Genomic DNA, 22,613 nt, shown 5'->3' with positions numbered 1-22,613 from the left:
TGTTTCTGCTCTTACACATTTCACTAATCGGGCAGTCAAATCTATGAGTTCGTACTGCATAAGTTTCAGCAATTCGCGACTTGTGATCTTGCATAATTTCACTGCTTGACCACAGAATAGGCAGTTCTTCGAAAAATCAAAGCTTGGAGCTGAAGATCTGGTCGGGGGAGCTGCAACTGGTTCTTTCTGCTCAAGTTTCCTTTGGGCGTTCTTTTCTCTGTCGATCCGATGTCTGTCACAGAAGTTACGACGAAACGCGGTGCAGACTTCATTTCCGGTCGTCACAGTCATGTTACTACCTCTTTCTCTGCTTGCATTATTCACGGCATCGGCTCCTTTATCGGATAATATGGCAGTGTTTTCACCGGGTTTGATGCTTCTTTGGCATATCGGGCAGACCATATTTTCTTCATTGATGGTTCTATAAGAAAAAAAGACTACTTAATTTATTTATTTTATTAATTTAATATACATAAAAATACGAAAAGAAAATTAACCCCCAACAAAGAGCAGAGCTCGTAAGATTGGGTGTGTAAATAATGGGACATACACAAAACAAAACTTCTCGTCATAATAATAATAGCAAAATTAACTTAATTAACAAAAAAAAACAACAACGAAAACTTAGAAAAGAAGGAATAAAAGAATAGAAGGGAAAAAAGAAATGTTAGACAGGAAAGAAATGCTGAGAAAGAGGGGCATGGAAGGCCATACCACCATGGATCCAAACAAAAGGAATTCGGTATAATCCCGCACCGAACGGTTTTTTGATCAATTCATACCACTTGTATGTTCAGACAATCCAGGCACAATCAAATCAGAATTCAACCCATCGCCACCTAGAAGAACAAACTCAGCTTGAGTGATACACAGTAGATGGCATTGCACAAATGAAGTTGAAAAGCAGAAATGATTATCCACTCTTTTCAAAAATCAGAAGCATAATTCTAAACACTATCTCGCCAAATACTTCTACTCAACGCTCGTTGATCCCAGTTTATTCTTTTGTCTTTTTTTTTTGCGGAAGTAAAAAAAACGGCACAAACCTTGTATATAGCCTTGAACACGCCAGTCTTATAGCAAGTACTATGACTATGAAGAATGACACTAAGGAATGGAAACCGAAAACTGAGGGGGAGTGGGAGGGGATTCTGGAATACTGGTTTGAAATTAAACTGTTCAAGACTCGTATTCTAAGGTGCCATTCCTAGCTTGCTTGAAAATGGCGAATCAACTGATAAGTGATTAAAATAACTAGTTCATGTTGGTCAACTTTCACAGCCGTTTTAGGTAAGATGAGGTACTTGACCACGTAAAATCAGGTTTTAACTTCATTTTCGAATTCGCCGCCATTGATTTCATAGGAAACGACCAAATAAACCAGCAGCCTGGTGTATAACTCTTAATTTCAAGTTTGACCCCCCCCCCACCCTCCGCCCTTTATGGGTGAAAATGGGCATTAGGGTACTGCAAAATTAAAATCTGAATTCATATTTGGATTCAGCATACTTGATTTGATAGGATACAACTATTCAAACTCCAAAATATTTGTCAATTTCCCCCCTCATTTTCCCTCTTCAAGAGTGAATTTGGGATACTTGTGCAGGAGGAATTTTTTTTTGTGATTAAGCTGATTTTTCTGAACATTTTGGTGTAAAAAAAAAATTGTTGCAATTTCCCCGAGGTTTGACCATTTTTTTCTGTATCTTTCCTCCACTACATTGTTTGATTAAAAATGTCCATAAAATCGAAACAATTCTGGGCAGCATTGTAGAGCTGGTTAAAAGAAAGATTTAGAAAAGCGAAATAAGCGAGAAGTCAGCATGGTATTGTACATAGAGGCAGTTCAACATTTATCGGTTAGTATGTGAATCTAAAACGTTGTTAAATTGTTTAAAATCATTTAAAGAATTAAATGATTATTGGAGCTGACCTCTGGTATGGCAAAACTACAACCGATTTAACCTATCTAGCTACAGTGCGAATATTATTATAAAAACACTAAGTCGTATTTTCTTTTTCGATGATTTCTTTTCATGTTTTTCAATAAAAAATTCCTTGTTTACTATGATTCCTGTTTTTCAGCTTCTGTCCTATTTGCAGATGTAGAGGGTATATTCAGTATCTATTTTTGAAAGTTTTAAAACAAGAATATCTTATATTGATCTCATAGATTTTAGAAAGTAAAAGACCCTTACCTAACAGGGGAAATAATTTGACCTAAGCAAACGTGGCGAAACAGAAAGTACAGTACATTTTTGCCATTAACTAGACTCGTGTATTTAGGCCTACTTGAAGATAAGGTTTCGAAGGCGGTATATTTGTATAAATATTGATGTGAAACATGTTAGGAAGTGTAATGGACCCCTGTTTTTCCCTTTTTTTATATTAGAACGAGGATAGATCAATTGGAAAAAAAAATATCTGCTCAAAGTAAAGAAAGAAGTTGAAACTTTAAACGAGCAACAGTGTTAGAGCTATTAATAATTTTTTCTCCAAGTTATTGGAGGGAGGCAACTTCCTCCCTTCCCTCCTCCCCTCCACTCAACATCGCCACTGGATCCTCAAACTCAATTTTATCACAATATAATCAAATCTTATGTTCGTTTCCAAATGAATATCTATAGCAAGCATATCCTCCAACTGGGAAGACGCAAGCAACAGTTAATGAACCCACTATGCGTGGTCAAAACGATCCTTTGAAGAATCAACCTTGCGCTCAAGCTGTAAATAAAATGAAATGCTTTTAATTAAATAGCGATAAAAAAAAAATAAGCAGTGCCCATTCGTAACGAATGCTAAATAACTTTATGTATTAATTAAATGAAAATTTTTATTTAAATGATATTTTAATTAAATGATATTTCAACTGGAAGAAAGGAGGGATTTTAAAACTTAAAATGCATAGAAATATTCCGCTTATGAGGGAGGCTTCCTCTTCTTCTTCCCTCACCCTTTGAGCTTGAGTCTTAAAGTTCTTAAAAAAAAACTTCCCACACAAATTCAACAGCCCTTGTGTTTGAGCAGTCTTTCTTAAAGAATTGTGACAACAAGTCAAAATTTAACGTAAAGGGTGTGGATTGCGGAAGGGGTAACCCTCTCATATACAGAATATTTTCTGTTCGTCTTAAGTTCGCTTCTTATTCCTAACTTTCAGTTAAAAACTTGTCTATTTTATTTTATTTCTGACCGGTTTTCAAATCATGCCAGGAAATTCCCTTACCTCCTCCCTCATATAAATTTCCCCCTAGAGAAATCCCCCATAGACTTTCCACCCATGGAATATCTCCCCAGAAACTTTCCCCTCACCAAAGAACAAAATTCGTACAAATCCCAGTAGTAAAAGCTATATGTGAACAATGGGCAGAATGCGTAACTTAAAGCTTTTCCCCCAGGGCTTATGTGGTGTTTTGTCATCCTCAAAGGCATAATAACTGAACATTTCCACTATGCTGATACAAATAATGATCTCAAAATTCTTTACAGAAGTGTTTAGGAAAAAGGGGGCTTGGAAGGGAGCTATTTGCCCTCCTATCTATTCGGTTACTAATAAAAAGGCACTATAACTTTTGATTTTCGTTTAAAAGAGCCCTCTCCTGGTCTTCAAGGACTATTGGTTTGATACGATCAAACAGTTTGTGGTAACGAACTATAAGAAAGGAGCGACCCGGCTCAATAGTAACCGAAACTCTAAAAAAGATTTTTACCAATAGATATATCAAAAGAATCAGATTTTTATGCTGATTTCAAATATTCATGAAGTCTTACCCAATTTAGTCTTACCCATCAATAGTTAAGCACCTAGGAAAATTTGCCATATTTTCAAAAAAAGGGAAAAAATCCCTAAAAGTCATAGAACTTCAATGAAAATGCCACTATCAGATTCAGTGTATAAGAGAACCCTACTATAGAAGTTTCAAGCTCCTATCTGCAAAAATGTGGAATTTTACATTTCTTGCTAGATGAAAGATCACGGATGCGTGTTTTTTTTTTTTTTTTTTTTTTTTTTTCCCAGGGGTGATGGTATCGATCCAGTAGTCCTAGAATATCTCGAGAGAGCTCATTCGAACGGAAATTAAACGTTCTAGTTCCCTTTTAATATGACCTCAAAAATTGGAGGGCAGCTTGGCCCCCTCCCACGCTCATTTCTTTCCCGAAGTCACCCAATCAAAATTTTGAGATAGCCATCTTGTTCAACATAGTCGAAAATTTAATAAATATTTCTTTGAGGATGATTTAATCCCCCACAGGTCCCGGGGGAAGGGCTGCACGTTATAAACTTTGCCCATTGTTTACACATAGTATTGGTTATTGGGAAGTATACAGGTGTTTTCAGGAGGGATTTTTCTGATGAGAAAAGGGGTCGGAGTAGGGGTTACGGGGAAGGATCTTTCCATGGAGGGTGTTTCCTTGGGGGAAGGGACATTTCTATGAGGGGGGGGGCAGATTTCCCAGCATTATTTTAAAAACGATTGGAAATTAAATAAAAAAACAAGTTTTTTCAACTGAAAAGTAAGGAACAACATAAAAACTTAAAACTAACAGAAATTATTACGTATATGAGGGGGGTTCACCCTAGGGTCAATACCTCGCTCTTTACGCTAAAGTTTTTTTAGTACTTTCAAAAGAGCTATCTATTCTAATTAACCGGCCTTTGTGATTCAGGGGTTTGTGAACAGAATTCAACCTTTAGAGTAAAGAGCGAGGTATTGACTAGTGGGTGGACTCCCTAATATACATACTAAAAACATGCGAATATAGAAATTAGTTACGTAAGTTAATTCTTAAGTTGCATCAGAAGAAAATTTCGAGAAAGCCAATTAGCCATTAAAAATAAAATTAATATGAAAATTTCGGTTTAATTATTCATGTACGGTGAGCCAAAATCAAAGCTACATTAATTCAAAAACGTTCAGAAATTAAATAAAAAAAACAATTTTTTTAAAACTGAAAGTAAGAAGCGACATTAAAACTTAAAACGAACAGAAATTATTCCTTATATGAAAGGGGCTGTCCCCTCCTCAACGCCTCGCTCTTTACGCTAAAGTTTGACTCAATCTCACAACTCTATTTTTTAAAACAATAAAAAACTTTAGCGTAAAGAGTGAGGGGTTGAGGAGGGGACAGCCCCTTTCATATACGGAATAATTTATGTTCGTTTTAAGTCTTAACGTCGCTCCTTACTTTCAGTTAAAAAAACTTGTCTTTTTATTTAATCACCCCTAGAAACAACAACAAAAGCAAATAAACACGCATCCGTGATTTTTCTTCAAGCAAAAAGAAAAAAAGCAACATTTTTGTAGATAGGAGCTTGAAACCTCTGCAGAAGGGTTCTCAGATAGTGGTAAGGTTTTCATTTAGATCTTTGATTTTTTGGGTTATTTCTCTTCTTTTTCAAAAATCATCCAAGTATTCTCAGGCTCGTAACTTATGATTGTTAAAATTGAACTTAATGAATTATATATGTTTAAAATTAACATAAAAATCAATTCTTTTGATATATCAATTGTTATCAAACTTCATTTTTAAAAATTTTAGCTACTATTGGACAGAGTCACTCCTTACTTAAAGTTCGCTACCACGAAGTGTATGATGGGCCCACAGTTTATATAATTATCCAGTATGATCTTTCCCTATCTCACCCATTATAAAAACCCGGACCAAGGTGCGAGTGCTCCAGAGAACGTTTTTGCAGATAGAAACATAGGCGCGGCATCAGATCTTTTCACGGGTAGACAAGTCAGACTGTGATCTAATCGGAAACAAGTGGAAACCCGCTATTACGAATAATGCACTTTGTTGGAAACAATCGGAAACAGACTAACCCGCTAATGCAGAAAGAAGTGGGAGGAGCTTTTTGTTCGCACCGAGAACGAAGACCAGAAATGATCTGCGATAAGCTTACTGGATAATTATATGAACTGTGGATGGGCCGCAGGGCCAAGAATTTTCAGTACATATGTTTTGAAAGGCAATCGGTTGGTAAGTCAAATGTAATTATCACCTGCCTGTATTTGTTTCTTTCTAAAATTAAATAAAACATTGGTGGGTATAGGAGGAGACTCAGGGTGGTGAGGTCTTCCTACGTATGAAACATGGAATTATACTTTTCATGAAAAAAAAAAAGTTTCTCAAACAGTGATCATTTGCAAATGTAGGTTAGGGAAGCAACTAATTTAAGGTGGCTGAGAGTATAATTTACACCAAAGATGTAAGATGGTTCTATTTTCAGTCTCTAAATTTTCTTTCTAACTGTGTTGCAAAAAGGATTTCATCGACAGGGAGATATGGCTTCTTTATCTTAAAGTAATTAGCCTTCCGTAAAAAATCAAACGAGTATAAATTCCAAACTGGGCCACATACAAAAAATATATGTGCTGATTAACTGAACTAAGATTGAATGTATCTAAAATAGGTTAGTTAAACATGATCTATTATCTTAGTAGCAAAGGGTTACATTTCCTTATGTTCACTAAATAAACCACAGCGCCATGAAGATGCGAGCCAGACAATGGACTCTAGATATGGAAGCTTCAGTAAGTTTTAGATTACCCATTAATAGTTATTAACTGAAGAAAACAAGTTAATTAAAAAAAGAAAACAATTAAAAATATTTTATGAAAATTGGGTAATGCTGATGAAAATGATGCTGTAGTACTGATAAAAAAAGCCCCAGGGATGATCTCCTCAAACCACTGGTCATATATTATCGAGATGAATTTATAGGAACACCTGCCTTCAGAACTATTCAAATTTCTTCTAAACAATATAATTTTCGGCACACATGTTTTGAAAGGCAATTGGCTGGTTAAACAAATGTACTTTCGAGCTGGCAACTTTGTCGTATTCTAGAATTGAATAAAACCTAGCTGGAAAGGTGAATTCCCTCCATGTGCAGAATAACTTAATTTCGTTTTCAGTTTTGATGTGACTATTTACTATTTATATCTACATATATGTATGTAGATATATAATAGTTTACTTTTGAGAATTGTGCCTTTCGTCGAAAAAAAAAATTCAATCAGCATTGATTAGAAAATATGTTTTGGGTGAGCAACTGATCTAAGCTGGCTGAGATTGAGAGGTTATTGAGAGTACAATTCCCACCAAAGTGGCAAGATGACTCTATTTTCAGTCTCTAAATGTACTTTCTAAATGGATTGGGAAAGGGTTTCATCGGTAGGGAGATTTGCCATCTGTATCTCTAAAGAATGAGTTTCCTGTAGAAAACAAAATGAATGTAAATTCCATACCGGGCCAGATAGCGAAGACAAATGTGCTGATTAACTGAAATAAGATGGCCTAACATAGGTTATTTAAACAAGATTTATTACCTTAGTAGCAACATGGTAAATTTTCTTATAGTCACTAAATGGACCACAGTGCCATGAAGGTTCGAGCCAGACAATGGTATAAGCAACTGGCAGGGTGCACAAGAATAACATCATTAACAATAGCCACAGATAAAAGTTGTTTGATTTGGAAGCCTTGAATATCCTTTCGTGGGGTACATTACAAGTCAAAAGTATCCAGGATCGGAAATACATAAGCAGAATCAGCTTAAAGATGTTGAGGAATGGCAACACAGGAGCAAAAAACATACCCATCCTATAAGGATATGAAAACACAAATTAACCTAAACTTTTATTTTCATAAAAAAAATACTAAGATACACTCATAAGCCACATTTAATAAAAAGTAAACCAAAAGTAGTCGTTCAAATTCGATGGGAGTGGGTAAGATACAAGAAAATAGTAGCCTACTATTAACATAAGAACAGAACATCAGTTATTTTATAAAACCTTTTTACGAAATAGAAAAATTCAGCTCGAAAAAAGGATTGTTGTCAGTAGAGTGTAAATTTTGTTCTGTTATTCAGAAGGCAGGGGGGGGGGGGTCATCCCTACCCAAGCTAATTTCTGCTCGTTTTGAGTTTGACCGAGTTATTTATTGTATGTTCTGTTCGTATTTGGTATAGGATATCTTGGTTTAGGTTAAATATATAGATTTATATCAAATCAAGTACGATTATACCTAGTTTTTGGCGCACCCGAGAGACAATAATTGGAACTAAAGGATCTTAATAGCCCAGAACTCAGGCCTTGCCTAGCTATTCAAGAGTAACGCTTTCAATTAGAAATATTCGATAGCTTTAAAACCAATTTTTTTTTTTCGGTGAACGACGTGGGCTATAGAGGAAATCTCCTGAACAACGGATACACACGCAATATATGATTAGCCAAATCTGAAGAGATTTATTGGAAGAGTTTATAATAGTAAGAATTGAAACATTTTCTTCTTTTATTTTATTTAATAATAAATATTAGTTGTCACTGGATTTTGAGTACCGATTCTTACCAAACGCCTCAGTTATAACACGCTACCACTTTTAGTCCTAAATAAGTAGGGGAATCTTCCAACTGGTGACAGCGGTTTTCAAGTTTGGCAAACTTTCGTTTAAGGTGGGGAGGATTAATAAAAATAATAAATTTAAATAATAAATTTTGGTCAAATTTAGTCCTCTGTTCCGTCCAAGAAGGTGTGTGTTCAGTTTGCCCCGACGATTGTCATTAAGCCTAGCAGCGACAGAAAAATTTAAAAAGTGTGCATTTAAGCAACAAATTTAAATAACTGGACTTGAAAGGAAGTTTAGACAGCTTTTACCATCCTAGAACTCTTTCTTGCTTCTCCCTTTTCTTTTTCTTTGTTACAAGTTCCAGTGTCCGTATCGTCTATATCTTGCTTAAATCTTTTTTAATACTAGTACCATAGGTTAATCATCTTTAAAAGTGTGACCATACTATTAGCCTTGAGGGTAATTTAAATCGATATATTGAGGTAATTCTTACGTAATTTATAAACTAGCTCCTTTTAGTGGTTTAAAACAATTTAAAGGTTCAAAACGGTTCCCACCTTAAGAGTTTATAAAGATAGAACCATCATGAGTTCAAATGAAAACAAAACGAAAGAGTTAGAAATTGCGTTACGAAAAGCCCAAGACGAGAAAATAAGAGCAGAGAAGAGTGCACAGTCTAAAATAAACGCTATAGAAGGGCAATATAGAGACAGCCCTATCACAAATAGGCTTCAAAATCTATTCGTAGAACAGGCATATATGTTACTAACATATCCAAATGAGATCCACTCATGGATTACGACCCTTAAACAAATACAAAGGAGTTTAGAAAAAATGATATTGCTATGATTAATCAAGCTATTTGCTACACACGGGGAGAAATCCAAATATTTGCAACAAGCTTAGACATTTCTAAAATCAGAAATTTAGATCATTTAGAAAGACTTTTAAAAGAAGCTTATTTACATGAAAAATCAGCTGCGCAAAAACTACAAGAACTCTTATCCGAGAAACAAAGGCCATCTGAGTTGGTACACCAATTTTACTCCAGAATTAGTAGAAAAGCACTAGAGTATGCAAAAAATTCTCCTGGTATAAGGGCAGATGATACAACTATTAGTATTTTTAAAAGTGGTACATTCCCTTCAACTGGAAGGAAAGTTCATGAACAAACTAAAGCAACAGAAGACAATGATGAATCATTAGCGCTGGCAAAGAGATTTGAATCGATTGATTTAATGTATTGGGACTCCTCGAACATGTCTTTGGGAGCAGCAGAGGTTGACTCAGGACACAAGACTTCCCCTCGAGAACAACGAGATAACTCCAAAGTAGAATTTAAAAACATAAGAAATTACAATCACAACCCAAAGATATGTTTGAACTTTGGAGAGTCCAGCTATTTTAGAATAGATATGTCAAGGCCAACTAGGGATAATTATTCCAGGAATAAATTTAGGGAAAGAAAATATGCTCGCATAAAATGCTGGACTTGCAGGGGTCCACATAGACAAACAGAATCTGAAGATTCTCCAATGTGTGTCCACTGTGGTGAAACAGGACACAAAGCAAAATATTGTTTAGTTCCAGCACCTATAAACCAACCCCAAGAAACTTTTTAGGGCAATTTTCGCCAAAAGTACTGCGGCCTCCGGGCAATGGTTAGGGAACCACCAGAAGGAACAGGCCCAGATTACGTAGTTTGTAGAGATAGGTTAACCCTTAGGAATAGACCTAGTGTGACTAGGATTCACGAACAAGTCATGACAGGGAGTGAAGGACGAAAAAAAGGGCTGAGTCCACCTGTTAAGGATGCAAAATGGGTTGCGTCCACCTCTTAAGGAAGCAAAAAAGGGTTTCATCCATAGGGATGCGAAAAAGGGTTGCATACCAGCGCGCAAAGATTGTATATGCATATGCTTACAGAGTATTCATGATCATGAATCTGGATTGGAGTATCCCAGGCTAAAAATTGAGACAAAGAAAGTAAGTACATTACTGAAATGGCTTCTAAAAATATGAATAAGCCAGATACCGATAAATTTCCAAGATTTGACATTTTGGGTAGAGCGCAGAACCAGAAATCTCAAATTTGGGAAAGAAAGGAAATCCCTGTTTTAGGAAAAGGTTAGGACATCTCCATTTCTTTCCCGTGAATGGCTTATTGTATTCACTGGATGATTCTGACAAGAAAAAAGACGTCAATTTAAGATCATTTTATAAAAAAAAATAGTTAATGGAGTCATCCGTTTCCTGCATTTGAGTTCTTTTTTGGGGGGCCCAGACGGGAGCTGTCAAAACCTTAAATAAATTAAGTCAATATGGTGTCTTTGGCTATATGTACTGCCAGGTTGAAGAGACAGTAAGAAAGTATGACCTCTGTTAGAGAAGAGATAAAGTTAGTGGTAGTTATACCACTCTTAGAGTAAATATGTTCATTCGTGACATCTTTGATATCCGGTCAATTGATACCAGAGGAAAATCGCAGCTAAGGGCCAATGGTGACCAATAAACATTGGTAAAAATATAGTAATATCACCATATAAAGGACACTGATAAGACTAAAACGCATCGCCCCTAGGATTTAGAATATTGTTGAAAATAAAGGGCACTGCTGATAGGATTTAAAATATACGTCAAATATAGGACATGGAATAGGGAAATTATATAAAGCTACTCCTTGTAACGTAAACGCACACCAACTTAAACTGGTAATAATTTGTGATTTTTCTGTCTCCGTCAAAGGAGATGAGCTCAGAATGTTCTAAAGGTTCAAAATTTCATAACTCGTATTTTTTTTCAAATAGAGAACAGGTACAGTTTTTTCATCGTAGAATATATTTTTATATTTGCCTTTGGTTTTTCAAGTCTTCCATTGTTACTGGACCTTTTGGCACCTTTAAATACTCTTTCAAGGTTTCACTTGTAACTTGGAAAAAATGTCTCTAATGTCCTCACCAAAGCACAGTCATAACTGTCAATAAAGGACAAGAGTTGTGACTGAGCCGCCATTTTACTAGATAACGCCAGGCTTGAATTACGAAAGCAAAAAAAAGACTTGAAACTTCCCAAGCATAGTTTGAAAAGCTTATATTAAGACACAGTTGTAAAGTATTTTTTGAAATAAATTTTACCAGATTCAGGATAAAGGACTAAAACGTTTTACTATATTTCAGAAAACGAAATTGAATATTTACTTTCTAGTTACTTTCAGAATAGGGTTAGTTCATCCATTAGCCTGGAGGAAGTGAGACAAATACGAACTTCCTTGCAAGAAGGAAACAGTGAAAGATGTAACAACATATTGGACATCGACTTTCAATAGTTTACACTCTTTATATACATAATAGGACTTCTTTCAGTAGGACTGATATTCAAAAAATTAAGAGAATTATAAACAGATTATAGAGACCAAAAGTCTCAGGGGTTCAATTTAGAAGTTGTATAAGGAGAAATTTAGTTACAATTGATCTTAGTAAATTTTTGTTTCTTTTATTTTATTCCTTTTAAAACAAAAATTATACTAATATTTTAAGTGGGGGAGATTGTAAGGAGGCCTTATTTTTATGTAATTTTGGTAACTCAATTTCCGTAAAAATTGGAATCCCTTTTGCTTCAATGGATCAGAAATAAAGCGACAATTTGAAATTAGCCTGGATTTGAAAAAGCTTCGCTTTGTGCAACTAGTCATAAATTTTGTAGTGACATTTCTTTGTTTAAGCGCGAACGACTTTTGAACCCATAATGAATAGTTGAATACCCAATTTAGACCAGTTTTGTATAATATAGAGTGGAATGTCGTAGTGTTACGATATTTTAAGCTTTGAGAATCAAGGCTAAAAAACTACTTTTTAACAAAAAGGTTGGTGATTGGCTAAAAAGACGGGGGAAAGGTAATTAAGCGAATGAAGTTCTAGATTGAATAAAATGTACAGATCAGAGACAAATCGGGGTAGTTCTGCCTCGGAACCTAAGAACTGTGTAAGTGAAGTTCTTTTTAACTAGGATATAAGCTACCACTAGCCTGTATAAGTTTCCTTTGAGAATAACACTGAAATAAAGTAATAAACTTCAGAGAAAATATCTGTCGCCTGGGCTAAATCAAGATCTTATTCTGAATTAATTTCATGCTTACATTTGAGCCACTTAAACTAAAACTGGAGTCAGGGCGAAAATTCCCCTTTGACGGTTGTCAATAGATTTATAATGGGTTTTGAACCAACTGATAGTGAGGTAACCCTGAGGACTTTTGTTATTAATTAAAGGATGCGTAATCTAATAAAAACCGATTAGAAGCGGAGAAATATGCGGGTAAATAGCTTAGGACTCTAAATTTTATTTTATCTTGTGATTGGTTTTATAATTCGGTTAGTATATCTTAATTAGCCAAGGCTTGGGCCATTTAGACAAAGAAAAGTATTTTAAAAGGTTAAAATAGGACAAAAATTAATTTCTTCTCAGAAACTTAAACTTGTGAGCAACCGAAGTTTTAAGCAACGGAAAAAACACTAACGAAGAAGTCAACGTTAGGAAAGTTTTTGTGCTTCCCTTTTCCAGCCTAGTGACCCTTGGAACTTGCCTGGCAGTTATAAAAATCTTACATGTAAGAAAATTGGAACTATCGGACACTAAAATTACCCCCCCCCGCCGTCCCCTCCTCCTTGTTTATTCTCTGACGTGTATACGAAAGGGGACCATACTCTTCTTTTTAGCTACTCTTTCATTTCGTTAACCAGTGCTGACTATTTATATAAAGGCGACCTCGACGTGTATACAGATTAATTGAAAAAAACTTTTCCATAAAATAAGTTTATCAAAGAAAAGTAAAGAACTCCATTAAACAAAAACTGAGCAAAAATCAAATCAAATAATATACCAAGCGGGAAACTACCATAAATCAGCATTGATAAATAAATAAAACCCAAAACGAACAGAAATTACAATTAATAACCGAGTCAAGATCAAAACGAGCAGAAATTAACATAAGTTGGGCTCAAATCCCCCATTCCTTCCCAAGGCCAGAACATAATTTGCACTTTACTGGAATATATATAAATGTTTTTAATTTTATAACTTTAATAAATCAAATAATATTAAGATTTTGATTACTAAATATAAGTATATGTATATTAAACTGACAATGCACATTCATTTGTATTTTTTTAAGTAAAGTGTAAATTTTGGTACAGTAAACTGTACCTTGGTATCTTTCTATCTTGGAATATGTTTTACTCGGTAGAAGGTACACTACATTTTATACAATGTATAACGTCAATGCAATACTGTCATGTATCTTTTTCGCTCTTTAAATGCATTTGAATGTGACGTCGTTCAACATGAAAAGTATTTTTTAATCAAAATTAAGCAAATTATCTTTTTTAAGCAAATTATGTTCAGGCCTTGGGAATTCATAGAGATTTTGAGCCCAAGTTCTGCTCGTTTTGAGTTTGACTCGGTTATTTATTGTAATTTCTGTTCGTTTTGAGTATCATTTATTTATCGATGCTGATTTGTGGTAGTTTCACGCTTGGCAGATTATTTGATTTCATTTTTGCTCATTATTTGTTTAATGGAGTTCTTTACTTTTCTTTGAAAAAACTTATTTTGTGGAAAAAGTTTTTTTAATTATTTTCTTTTTGTTTTATATTGACCTAGTCTTTTCAGAGAAAAAAAAATAATACTTTAAATCTTTTCGTTTTTTATAGATTTATAGTTTGGCCTGCTATATGTATGCTTGAGATAAAATTTCAGCAATTTTTAACAGTATACACCCTCGCAAAAATCTGGACACAAATAGTAGTGTTTAATTTAGTTTCAAACCTCGTCTAGTTGACGTGAAATGGAAAACTTGATCCCATTCGCAAAAAAATCTGTTTACTTTCTTTGATAGCTTGGATACACTTACGCTAATTTGACTTGGTTAAATTTTAAGAGCAGAAGCAGCCACAAAAGTTTGAAAATAAAACCCTCAGTCGTTCTTGGGATACTGCTGAGATGCCTTATTGGGAGTTAGCATTAACACAGTGCATTTTGATTTAATCTTATGGCAACATTTAGTTTTTAAACGAAAAGTTAAATAAGAGGGTGGCGTGGGAGGGGGATTATTTTTCCTTCAATCACTTTTGACTATTAAAAAAGTCATCAGCCCTTTCTATTTCCAATCAAATGAGCCCTTTTCGAAGTTCCTAAGACAACTCCTTCGATACAAAGTGCCCTGGTCTAAACAACAACACAACAAAAAATAATAAATTATACCCACATCGATCTTTACTATAAAAATGCCAAGCCTTCCAATCACTTTTGACTATTAAAAAGGGCACTAGGCCTTTCTATTTCCAATCAAATGAGCCCTGTTTGAGTTTCTACGACAACGCATTCTATAAACACCTTATATGCCCCCAGGGCATAAATTACCACTCTTACTCTAATGACTGTGAGGGTGGTTGTCATCTACTAAGACCTAATTTACAGAACTGTCAACTACGTTACACAAGATGCCTATCTCAAAATTATTATTGGACGTGTCTGGTAAAATGTTGGGTGTGAGAGGGGCGATAGTATATTTACAATCACTTTCAACTATTAAAAAGGCACTAGCCCTTTCAATATCCAATCAAATGAGCCCTTTTGAAGTTTCTACAACAACTTTCTATATAAACCTTATATGCCCCCAGGGCATAACTTACAACCCTTTCACTGAAAGCTCGGATGGGGTTATTATCCTAAAAGACCTAATTTCCAGAACTTTCGAACATGTTGAACAAAACGGATATCTCAAAAATTTGATTGGATGTGTTTGGAGAAATGGTGGGCTTGAGAGGAGGGTTAGTTGCCCTCCAATCACTTTCGACTATTAGAAGGGCAATAGCCCTTTCAAATTTCAATTGAATGAGCCCTTTTGGATGTTTTTATAACATCAATGTCAATAAAAACCTTACATGCTTCCAGGTCATAACTTGAAACCCTTGCCCTGAGGGTTTTGGGGGGGATGGGTTGTCATCCTTAAAGACCTAATTTCCAAAACTTTCAACTGCGTTGAATAAAAAGCCTATCTAAAAATTTGGATTGGATGTGTTTGGGGAAAAGGTGCGCGTCAGAGGGGGTTAGTTGCCCTCAAATCACTTTCGACTATTAAAAAGTGCACTAGCCCTTTGAATTTCCAATCAAATGAGCCCTTTTTCAAGTTTATACGACAAATATTTCAATAAAAACCTTATATTCCCCCAGGGCTTAACTTATAACCCTTGCCCTGAAGACTGTGGGGGGAGTGTCCTGATCAAAGCTATAATTTCCTGAACTTTAAACTGCGTGGAACAAAATGACTATCTCAAAATTTTGATTAGATATATTTGGGGAAATGGTGGGCGTAGAAGGGGTGTTAGTTGCCTTCCAATCACATTCGACTATTAAAAATGGCACTAGCCATTTCAATTTCCAACCGAATGAGCCCTTTTTGAAGTTTCTACGACGACGTGTTCATTAAAAACCTTATATACCCCCCAGGGCGAAACTTACAACCGTTGCCCTGAGGGCTATGGGGGAGTGTGTTCCTGAAAAACATAATTTCTATCTGGAAATCCACAACACTGAACAAAATGGCTATCTGGATGTGTTTGAGGAAAAGGTGGGCAAGAGAGGGGGGCTAGTTGCCCTCAAATCACTTTCGACTACTAAAAAGAGCGCTAGACGTTTGAATTTCCAATCGAATGAGCCCTTTTTCAAGTTTCTACGACAAAGATTTCAATAAGAACTTATATGCCCCCAGGGCATAACTTATAGCCATTGCTCTGAAGTCTGTGAGCGGAGTGTCCTGCTCAAAGGTATAATTTCCTGAACTTTAACTGCGTGGAACAAAATGGCTATCTCAAAATTTTGATTGGATGTGTTTGGAGAAATGCTGGGTGTGGAAGGGGTGTTAGTTGCCTTCCAATTACTTTCGACTATTAAAAATGGCACAAGCCATTTCAATTTCTAATCGAATGAGCCCTTCTTGAAGTTTCTACGACAATGCTTTCTATAAAAACTTTATATGCCCCCAGGGCATAACTTATAATCCTTGACCTGAGGGCTCTGAGGGGTTTGTCATCCTCAAAGACTTAATTTCCAGAACTTTAAACTACGTTGAACAAAATGACTATCTCAAAATTTTCATTGGATCTGTTTGGGGAAAAGGTGGGCGTGAGAGGGGGGTTAGTTACCGTCCAATCACTTTCAACTATTAAAAAGGGCACTAGCTTTTTGAATTTCCAATCAAATGAGCCGTTTTTCAGATTTGTATGACAACGCCTTCTATAAAAACCTTATACGCCCCCAGGGCATAGCTTACAACCCTTGCCCCGAGGGTTGTGGGGGAGTTTCCTCCTCGAAAAATATTTTCTATCAAAAATATATATTCTCCTATATTAACTACGCTGAACAAAATGGCTATCTCAAAAATTTTGATTGGATATGTTTGGGGGAATGATGGGCGTGGGGGGGATGATAGCTGCCCTCCAATCCCTTTCGACTATTAAAAAGGGCACCAGCCCTTTGAATTTCCAATCGAATGAGCCTTTCTTGAAGTTTCTACGACAACGCCTTCTACCAAAACCTTATATGCCCCCAGGGCATTACTTAAAACCCTTGCCCCGAAAGTTGTGGGGGAGTGTCATCCTCAAAAAGATATTTTCTACCTCGAAATCAACTACGCTGAACAAAATGGCTATCTCCAAATTTTGATTGGATGTGGTTTGTGGAATGAGGGGCGGGGGGGGGGCTAGTTGCCCTCAAATAACTGTCGACTATTAAAAAGGGCACTAGCCCGTTGAATTTCCAATCGAATGAGCTTTTTTTGAAGTTTCTACGACAACGCCTTCTATAAAAACCTTATATGCCCCCAGGGCATAACTTAAAACCCTCGCCCCGAAAGTTGTGGGGGAGTGTCATCCTCAAAAATATATTTTCTATCAAGAAATCAACTACGCTGAACAAAATGGCTCTCTCAAACTTTTATTGGAGATGTGTGGGGGCAATGCTAGGCATGGAGGGGCCCTAGTTGCCCTCAAATCACTTTCTACTCTTATAAAGGGCACCAGCCCTTTGAATGTCCAATCGAATGATCCTTTTTTGAAGTTTCTATGATAAAGCATTCTATAAAAACCTTATATGCCCCCAGGGCATAACTTAAAACCCTTGCCCCGAGGGTTGTGGGGGAGTGTCCTCCTCAAAAAGATTTTTCTACCTGGAAATCATCTACGCTGAACAAAATGGATATCTCAAAATTTTGATTGGATGTGTTTGGGGGAATGATTGGCGTTGGGGGGGGGGGGGGCTACTTACCCTTCAATCACTTTCGACGATTAAAAAGAGCACTAGCCACTCCAATTTGCAATCGAATGATCCCTTTTAGAACTTTCTACGACAACTCCTTCGATACGAAGTGCCCGGATATGGAGAACCAAAAAACAGGTTAGGGAGAAAAGAGGGATTATATTAACAAAACAAGAATTTCAAGTCCTTTTTGTCAAGATAGATTAAATTAATTGTCTTCCCTGCTGAAGTTAAAGTTTATCAAATGTCCAAGGAACACTAATCTCTTTTAGAAGATATAAATATAGGATATCTTGGTTTAGGTTAAAAAAATAAATTGTTATCTAATCAAGTACGGTTGTTCCTAGTTTTTGGCTCACTTGAGAGACAGTAATTTGAACTATAAAATCTTAATACCCCAGAACTAAAGCCTTGCCTAGCTATTCAAGAGTAACGCTTTCAATTAGAAGAATTCGATAGCCCTAAAAATAAAATAATCCTTTTTTTCGTTGAACGATGTGGGCTATAGAGGAAATCTCCTGAACAACGGAAAGACACGCAATATATGATTAGCCAACTCTGAAGAGATCTATTGGAAGAGTTTATAGTAATAAGAATTGCACCGTTTTCTTCTTTTATTTTATTTAATAATAAATATTAGTTGTCACTGGATTTTGAGTGCCGATTCTTTCCAAACGCCTCAGTTTTATCACGCTACCACTTTAGTCCTAAATAAGTAGGGCAATCTTACACCGGCATTATTTGAAAAACAATCTCAAATTACATAAAAAAAAATCAACTGAAAGTAAGGAGCTACGTTAAAACTCAAAAGAAATAGAAGTTATTCCGTATATGAAGGGGTAGCCCCTCCTTATCACCCAGCTCTTTACGCTAAAGTTTGACTATTGCCCTAATTTTTTAAGAACGACTCCTGAAACACAAAGCCTGTTTAACTAGAACAGAAAGCTATTTAAAAAGTGATAAAAATTTAAGCAAAAAAAGTGTGCTAAAAAAACTGTTGATGTTGGTTTACTATGATTGCTTATTTAATTTCTGTTCGTTTTGGGTTTCATTTATGCTTTAATAGTAATTCCTGGTCGTTTTGAGTTTGAGTTAATATAGGTTTTTATTCCTGCTGATCTTAAGTTCATTATGGCCTATACTTTTCTTTGATTAAATAAAAAAAAACAAGTTTTTTAACTGAAAGTAAAACAAACATAAATTATTCCGTATTATTAAAAAGGCTGTCCTTTTTAACGCATCATTCTTTATGCTAAATTTTGACTCTTTGTCACAACTCTATTTTTTTTACAACAATAAGAACTTTAGTGCAAAGACCGAGGCATTGAGGAGGGGACAGCCACTTTCATATACGGAATAATTTCTTTCGTTTTAATTTTTAATGTTGGTCCTTATTTTCGTAAAAAAAAATAGTTTTTTTATTTAATTTCTCAACGTTTTTCAACTAATGCAGGTTCGAATTTGGCTCACCGTAAATGAAAAATAAAAAAAAAACATATTAATTTTGGCAATTTTTTCCGTAAATGAAGAGTTACCCCCTCCTCAATACCTTGTTCTTTACGCAAAAGCTATTGGTATTTTTAAAAAAGCTTCCTCTTCTGATTAAAGGGCCCCTGTGTTTCAGTAGACGCTCTTAAAAAATTGGGACAAAAAGTCAAACTTTAGCGTAAAGGTGATAAGGAGGGGCTACCCCTTCATATACTTCATATACTTTACTGAAACCCCTTCATATACTTTACTGAAAAAAATATAAATATTTTTACTTTTATAACTTTAATAAATCAAATAATATTAACATTTTGATAACTAAATACAGTATATGTATATTAAACTGAAAAGGCACATTCATTTGTATTTTTTTCAGTAAAGTACAAATTATGTTCTGGCCTTGGGAAGGCACAGGGGTTTTGAGACCAACTTATGTTAATTTCTGCTCGTTTTGAGTTTGACTCAGTTAATTATTGTAATTTCTGTTCGTTTTGGGTTTCATTTATTTATCGATGCTGTTTTGTGGTAGTTTCACGCTTGGTTGATTATTTGATTTTATTTTTGCTCTTTTTTCTTTAATGGAATTCTTTACTTTTCTTTGAAAAACTCATTTTGTGGAAAAAGGTTTTTTTAATTAAGTTATGTTCGTTTTATACTGAAATAGTCTTTTCAGAGAAAAAGAAAATAATACTTTAAATCTTTTCGTTTTTTTAAGAATTTATAGTTCGGCCTGCTATTTGTATTCTGGAGAAAAATCTTCAGCAATTTTTAACAACATACACCCTCTTAAAATCTGGACACAAATAGGAGTGTTTAATTTAGTTTCATACCTCCTCTAGTTGACCTGAAATGGAAAACTTGATACCATTCGCAAAAAAATTCTGTTTACTTTCTTTGATAGCTTGGATACACTTACGCTATTTTGATTTGATTCAATTTTAAGAGCAAAAGCAGCCCCAAAAGATTGAACATAATACCCTCAGTCGTTCGTGGGATGCGGCTAAGATGCTTTATTGGGAATAAGCCTTAACACAGTGTGTTTTGATTTAATATTATGGCAACATTCAGTTTTTATACATAACGGGCAAATGGGAGGATGGGCATGGGAGGGGGATTAGTTCCCCTCCAATCACTTTCGACTATTAAAAATGGCACCAGCCCTTTCTATTTTCAAAGGAATGAGCCGTTTTCAAAGTTCCTACGACAACTCCTTCGATACAAAGTGCCCTGGTCTAAACAACAACAACAACAAAAAATAATACATTATACCAACATCGATCTTTACTATAAAAATGTCAAGCCTTCCAATCACTTTTGACTATTAAAAAGGGCTTGGCCTTTCGACTTCCAATCGAATGAGCTCTTTTTGAGTTTCTACGACAAAGCTTCCTTATATGCCCTTATATGCTTATATGCCCCAAGTGCATAAATTACAACCTTATATGCCCTTATATGCCTTATATGCCCCCAGTGCATAAATTATAACCCTTACCCTAAGGACTGTGAGAGTGGTTGTCATCCTCTAAGACCTAATTTCCAGAACTTTCAACTACGTTGAACAAAATGGCTATCTGAAAATTTTGATTGGATGTATTTGGGGAAATGGTGGGCGTTAGAGAGGGATTAGTTACCCTCCAATACCTTTCAACTATTAAAAAGGGCTCTGGCCCTCTCAATTTCCAATTGAATGAGCCCCTTTTGAAGTTTCTACGACAACTCTATCATTAAAAACCTTATATGCCCCCAGGGCATAACTTACAACCTTTGCCCTGTGGACTCAGGGGGGTTTGTCATCCTTAAATACATAATTTACAGAACTTACATCTACGTTGAACAAAATGGCTATCTCTAAACCTTGATTGAATGTGTTTGGGGAAATGGTGGGCGTGAGAAGGGGGTTAATTACTCTCCACTCACTTTCGACTGTTAAAAAGGGCAATTTCGATTTCCAATCAAATGAGCCCCTTTTGAAACTTATACAACAATTTTCTATATAAACCTTGTATACCCCCTGGGCAAAACTTACAACCCTTGAACTAAGGATTCTGAGGGGGTTATTATCCTAAAAGACGTAATTTCCAAAACTTTCAACTACGTTGAACAAATTCGATATCTAAAAATTTTGATTGGAAGGGTTTGAGGAAAATGTGGGCGTGACAGGGGGGTTAGTTGCCCTCAAATCACTTTTAACTATTGAAAAGGGCACTAGCCCTTTGAATTTCCAATCGAATAACCCCTTTTTCAAGTTTCCACGAAAAAGATTTCAATAAAAACCTTATATGCCCCCAGGGCATAAAAGGGGGAAGTGTCCTGCTCAAAGGTATAATTTCCTGAACACTAAACTGCATGGAACAAAATGGCTATCTCAAAATTTTTATTGGATATGTTTGGGGAAGTGGTGGGCGTGGAAGGGATGTTAGTTGCTCTCCAATAATTTTTGACAATTAGGATAGGCACTAGTCCTTCAAATTTACAACCGAATAAGCCTTTTCTGAAATTTATATAACAGTACGTTCTATAAGAACCTTATGTATGCCCCAGGTCATAACTTACAACCCTTGCCCTGAGGGCTGTGGGGGAGTGTCCTGCTCAAAAACATAATTTCTATCCGGAAATCCACAAAACTAAACAAAATGGCTATCTAAAAATTTTGATTGGATGTGTTTTGGGAAAAGGTGGGCGAGAGTGGGGGGCTAGTTGCCCTCAAATCACTTTTGACTATTAAAAAAGGCACTAGACCCTTGAATTTCCAATCGAATGAGCCCTTTTTCAAGTTTCTACGACAAAGATTTCAATCAAAACTTATATGCCCCCAGGGCATAACTTATAACCCTTGCCCTGAAGACGGTGAGCGGAGTGTACTGCTTAAAGGTATAATATCCTGAACTTTGACTGCATGGAACAAAATGGCTATCTCAAATTTTTGGTTGGATATGTTTAGGTAAATGGTGGGCTTGGAAGGGGTGTTAGTTGCCTTCCAATTACTTTCGACTATTAAAAAGGACACTAGCCATTTCAATTTCTAATCGAATGAGCCGTTTTTGAAATTTTTATGACAACGCCTACTATAGAAACTTTATATACCCCCAGGGCATAACTTACAACCCTTGTCCTGAGGGCTTTGAGGGGATTGTCATCCTCAAAGACCTAATTTACAGAACTTAAAACTACGTTGAATAAAATGGTTATCTAAAAATATTGATTGGATGTATTTGGGGAAAATGTTGGCATGAGAGGGCGGTTAGTTGCCCTCCAGTCACTTTCGACTATTAAAAAGGGCACTAGACCTTTGAATTTCCAATCGAATAAGCCTTTTTTGAAGTTTCTACGACAACGCCTTCTATAAAAACCTTATATACACCCAAGGCATAACTTACAACCCTTGCCCCGAGGGTTGTGGGGGAGTGTCCTCCTTAAAAACATATTTTCTATCTGGACATTAACTACGTTGATCAAAATG

At 35.7% G+C, this 22,613-nt stretch overlaps 1 protein-coding gene across 1 annotated transcript in view; it reads right to left on the bottom strand.

Moving 5' to 3' along the window:
• The window catches only part of LOC148951293 (transmembrane channel-like protein 3), a 148,244-nt gene that overhangs the window by 40,646 nt on the left and 84,985 nt on the right, over positions 1-22,613 (bottom strand). The window contains exon 7 of the mRNA XM_089091054.1: positions 7,335-7,608. Coding sequence (XP_088947180.1) covers positions 7,335-7,608 — 274 coding nt within the window. The remainder of the gene's footprint in view (positions 1-7,334; positions 7,609-22,613) is intronic.

Source organism: Artemia sp. Qi Xiang Cuo, chromosome 6, assembly GCF_049724085.1.
Source record: "Artemia sp. Qi Xiang Cuo chromosome 6, ASM4972408v1, whole genome shotgun sequence".
NCBI lineage: Eukaryota > Metazoa > Arthropoda > Branchiopoda > Anostraca > Artemiidae > Artemia > Artemia sp. Qi Xiang Cuo.
The sequence above is the reverse complement of the archived record's forward strand: the minus strand, read 5'-3'. Positions and strand labels throughout refer to the sequence as shown.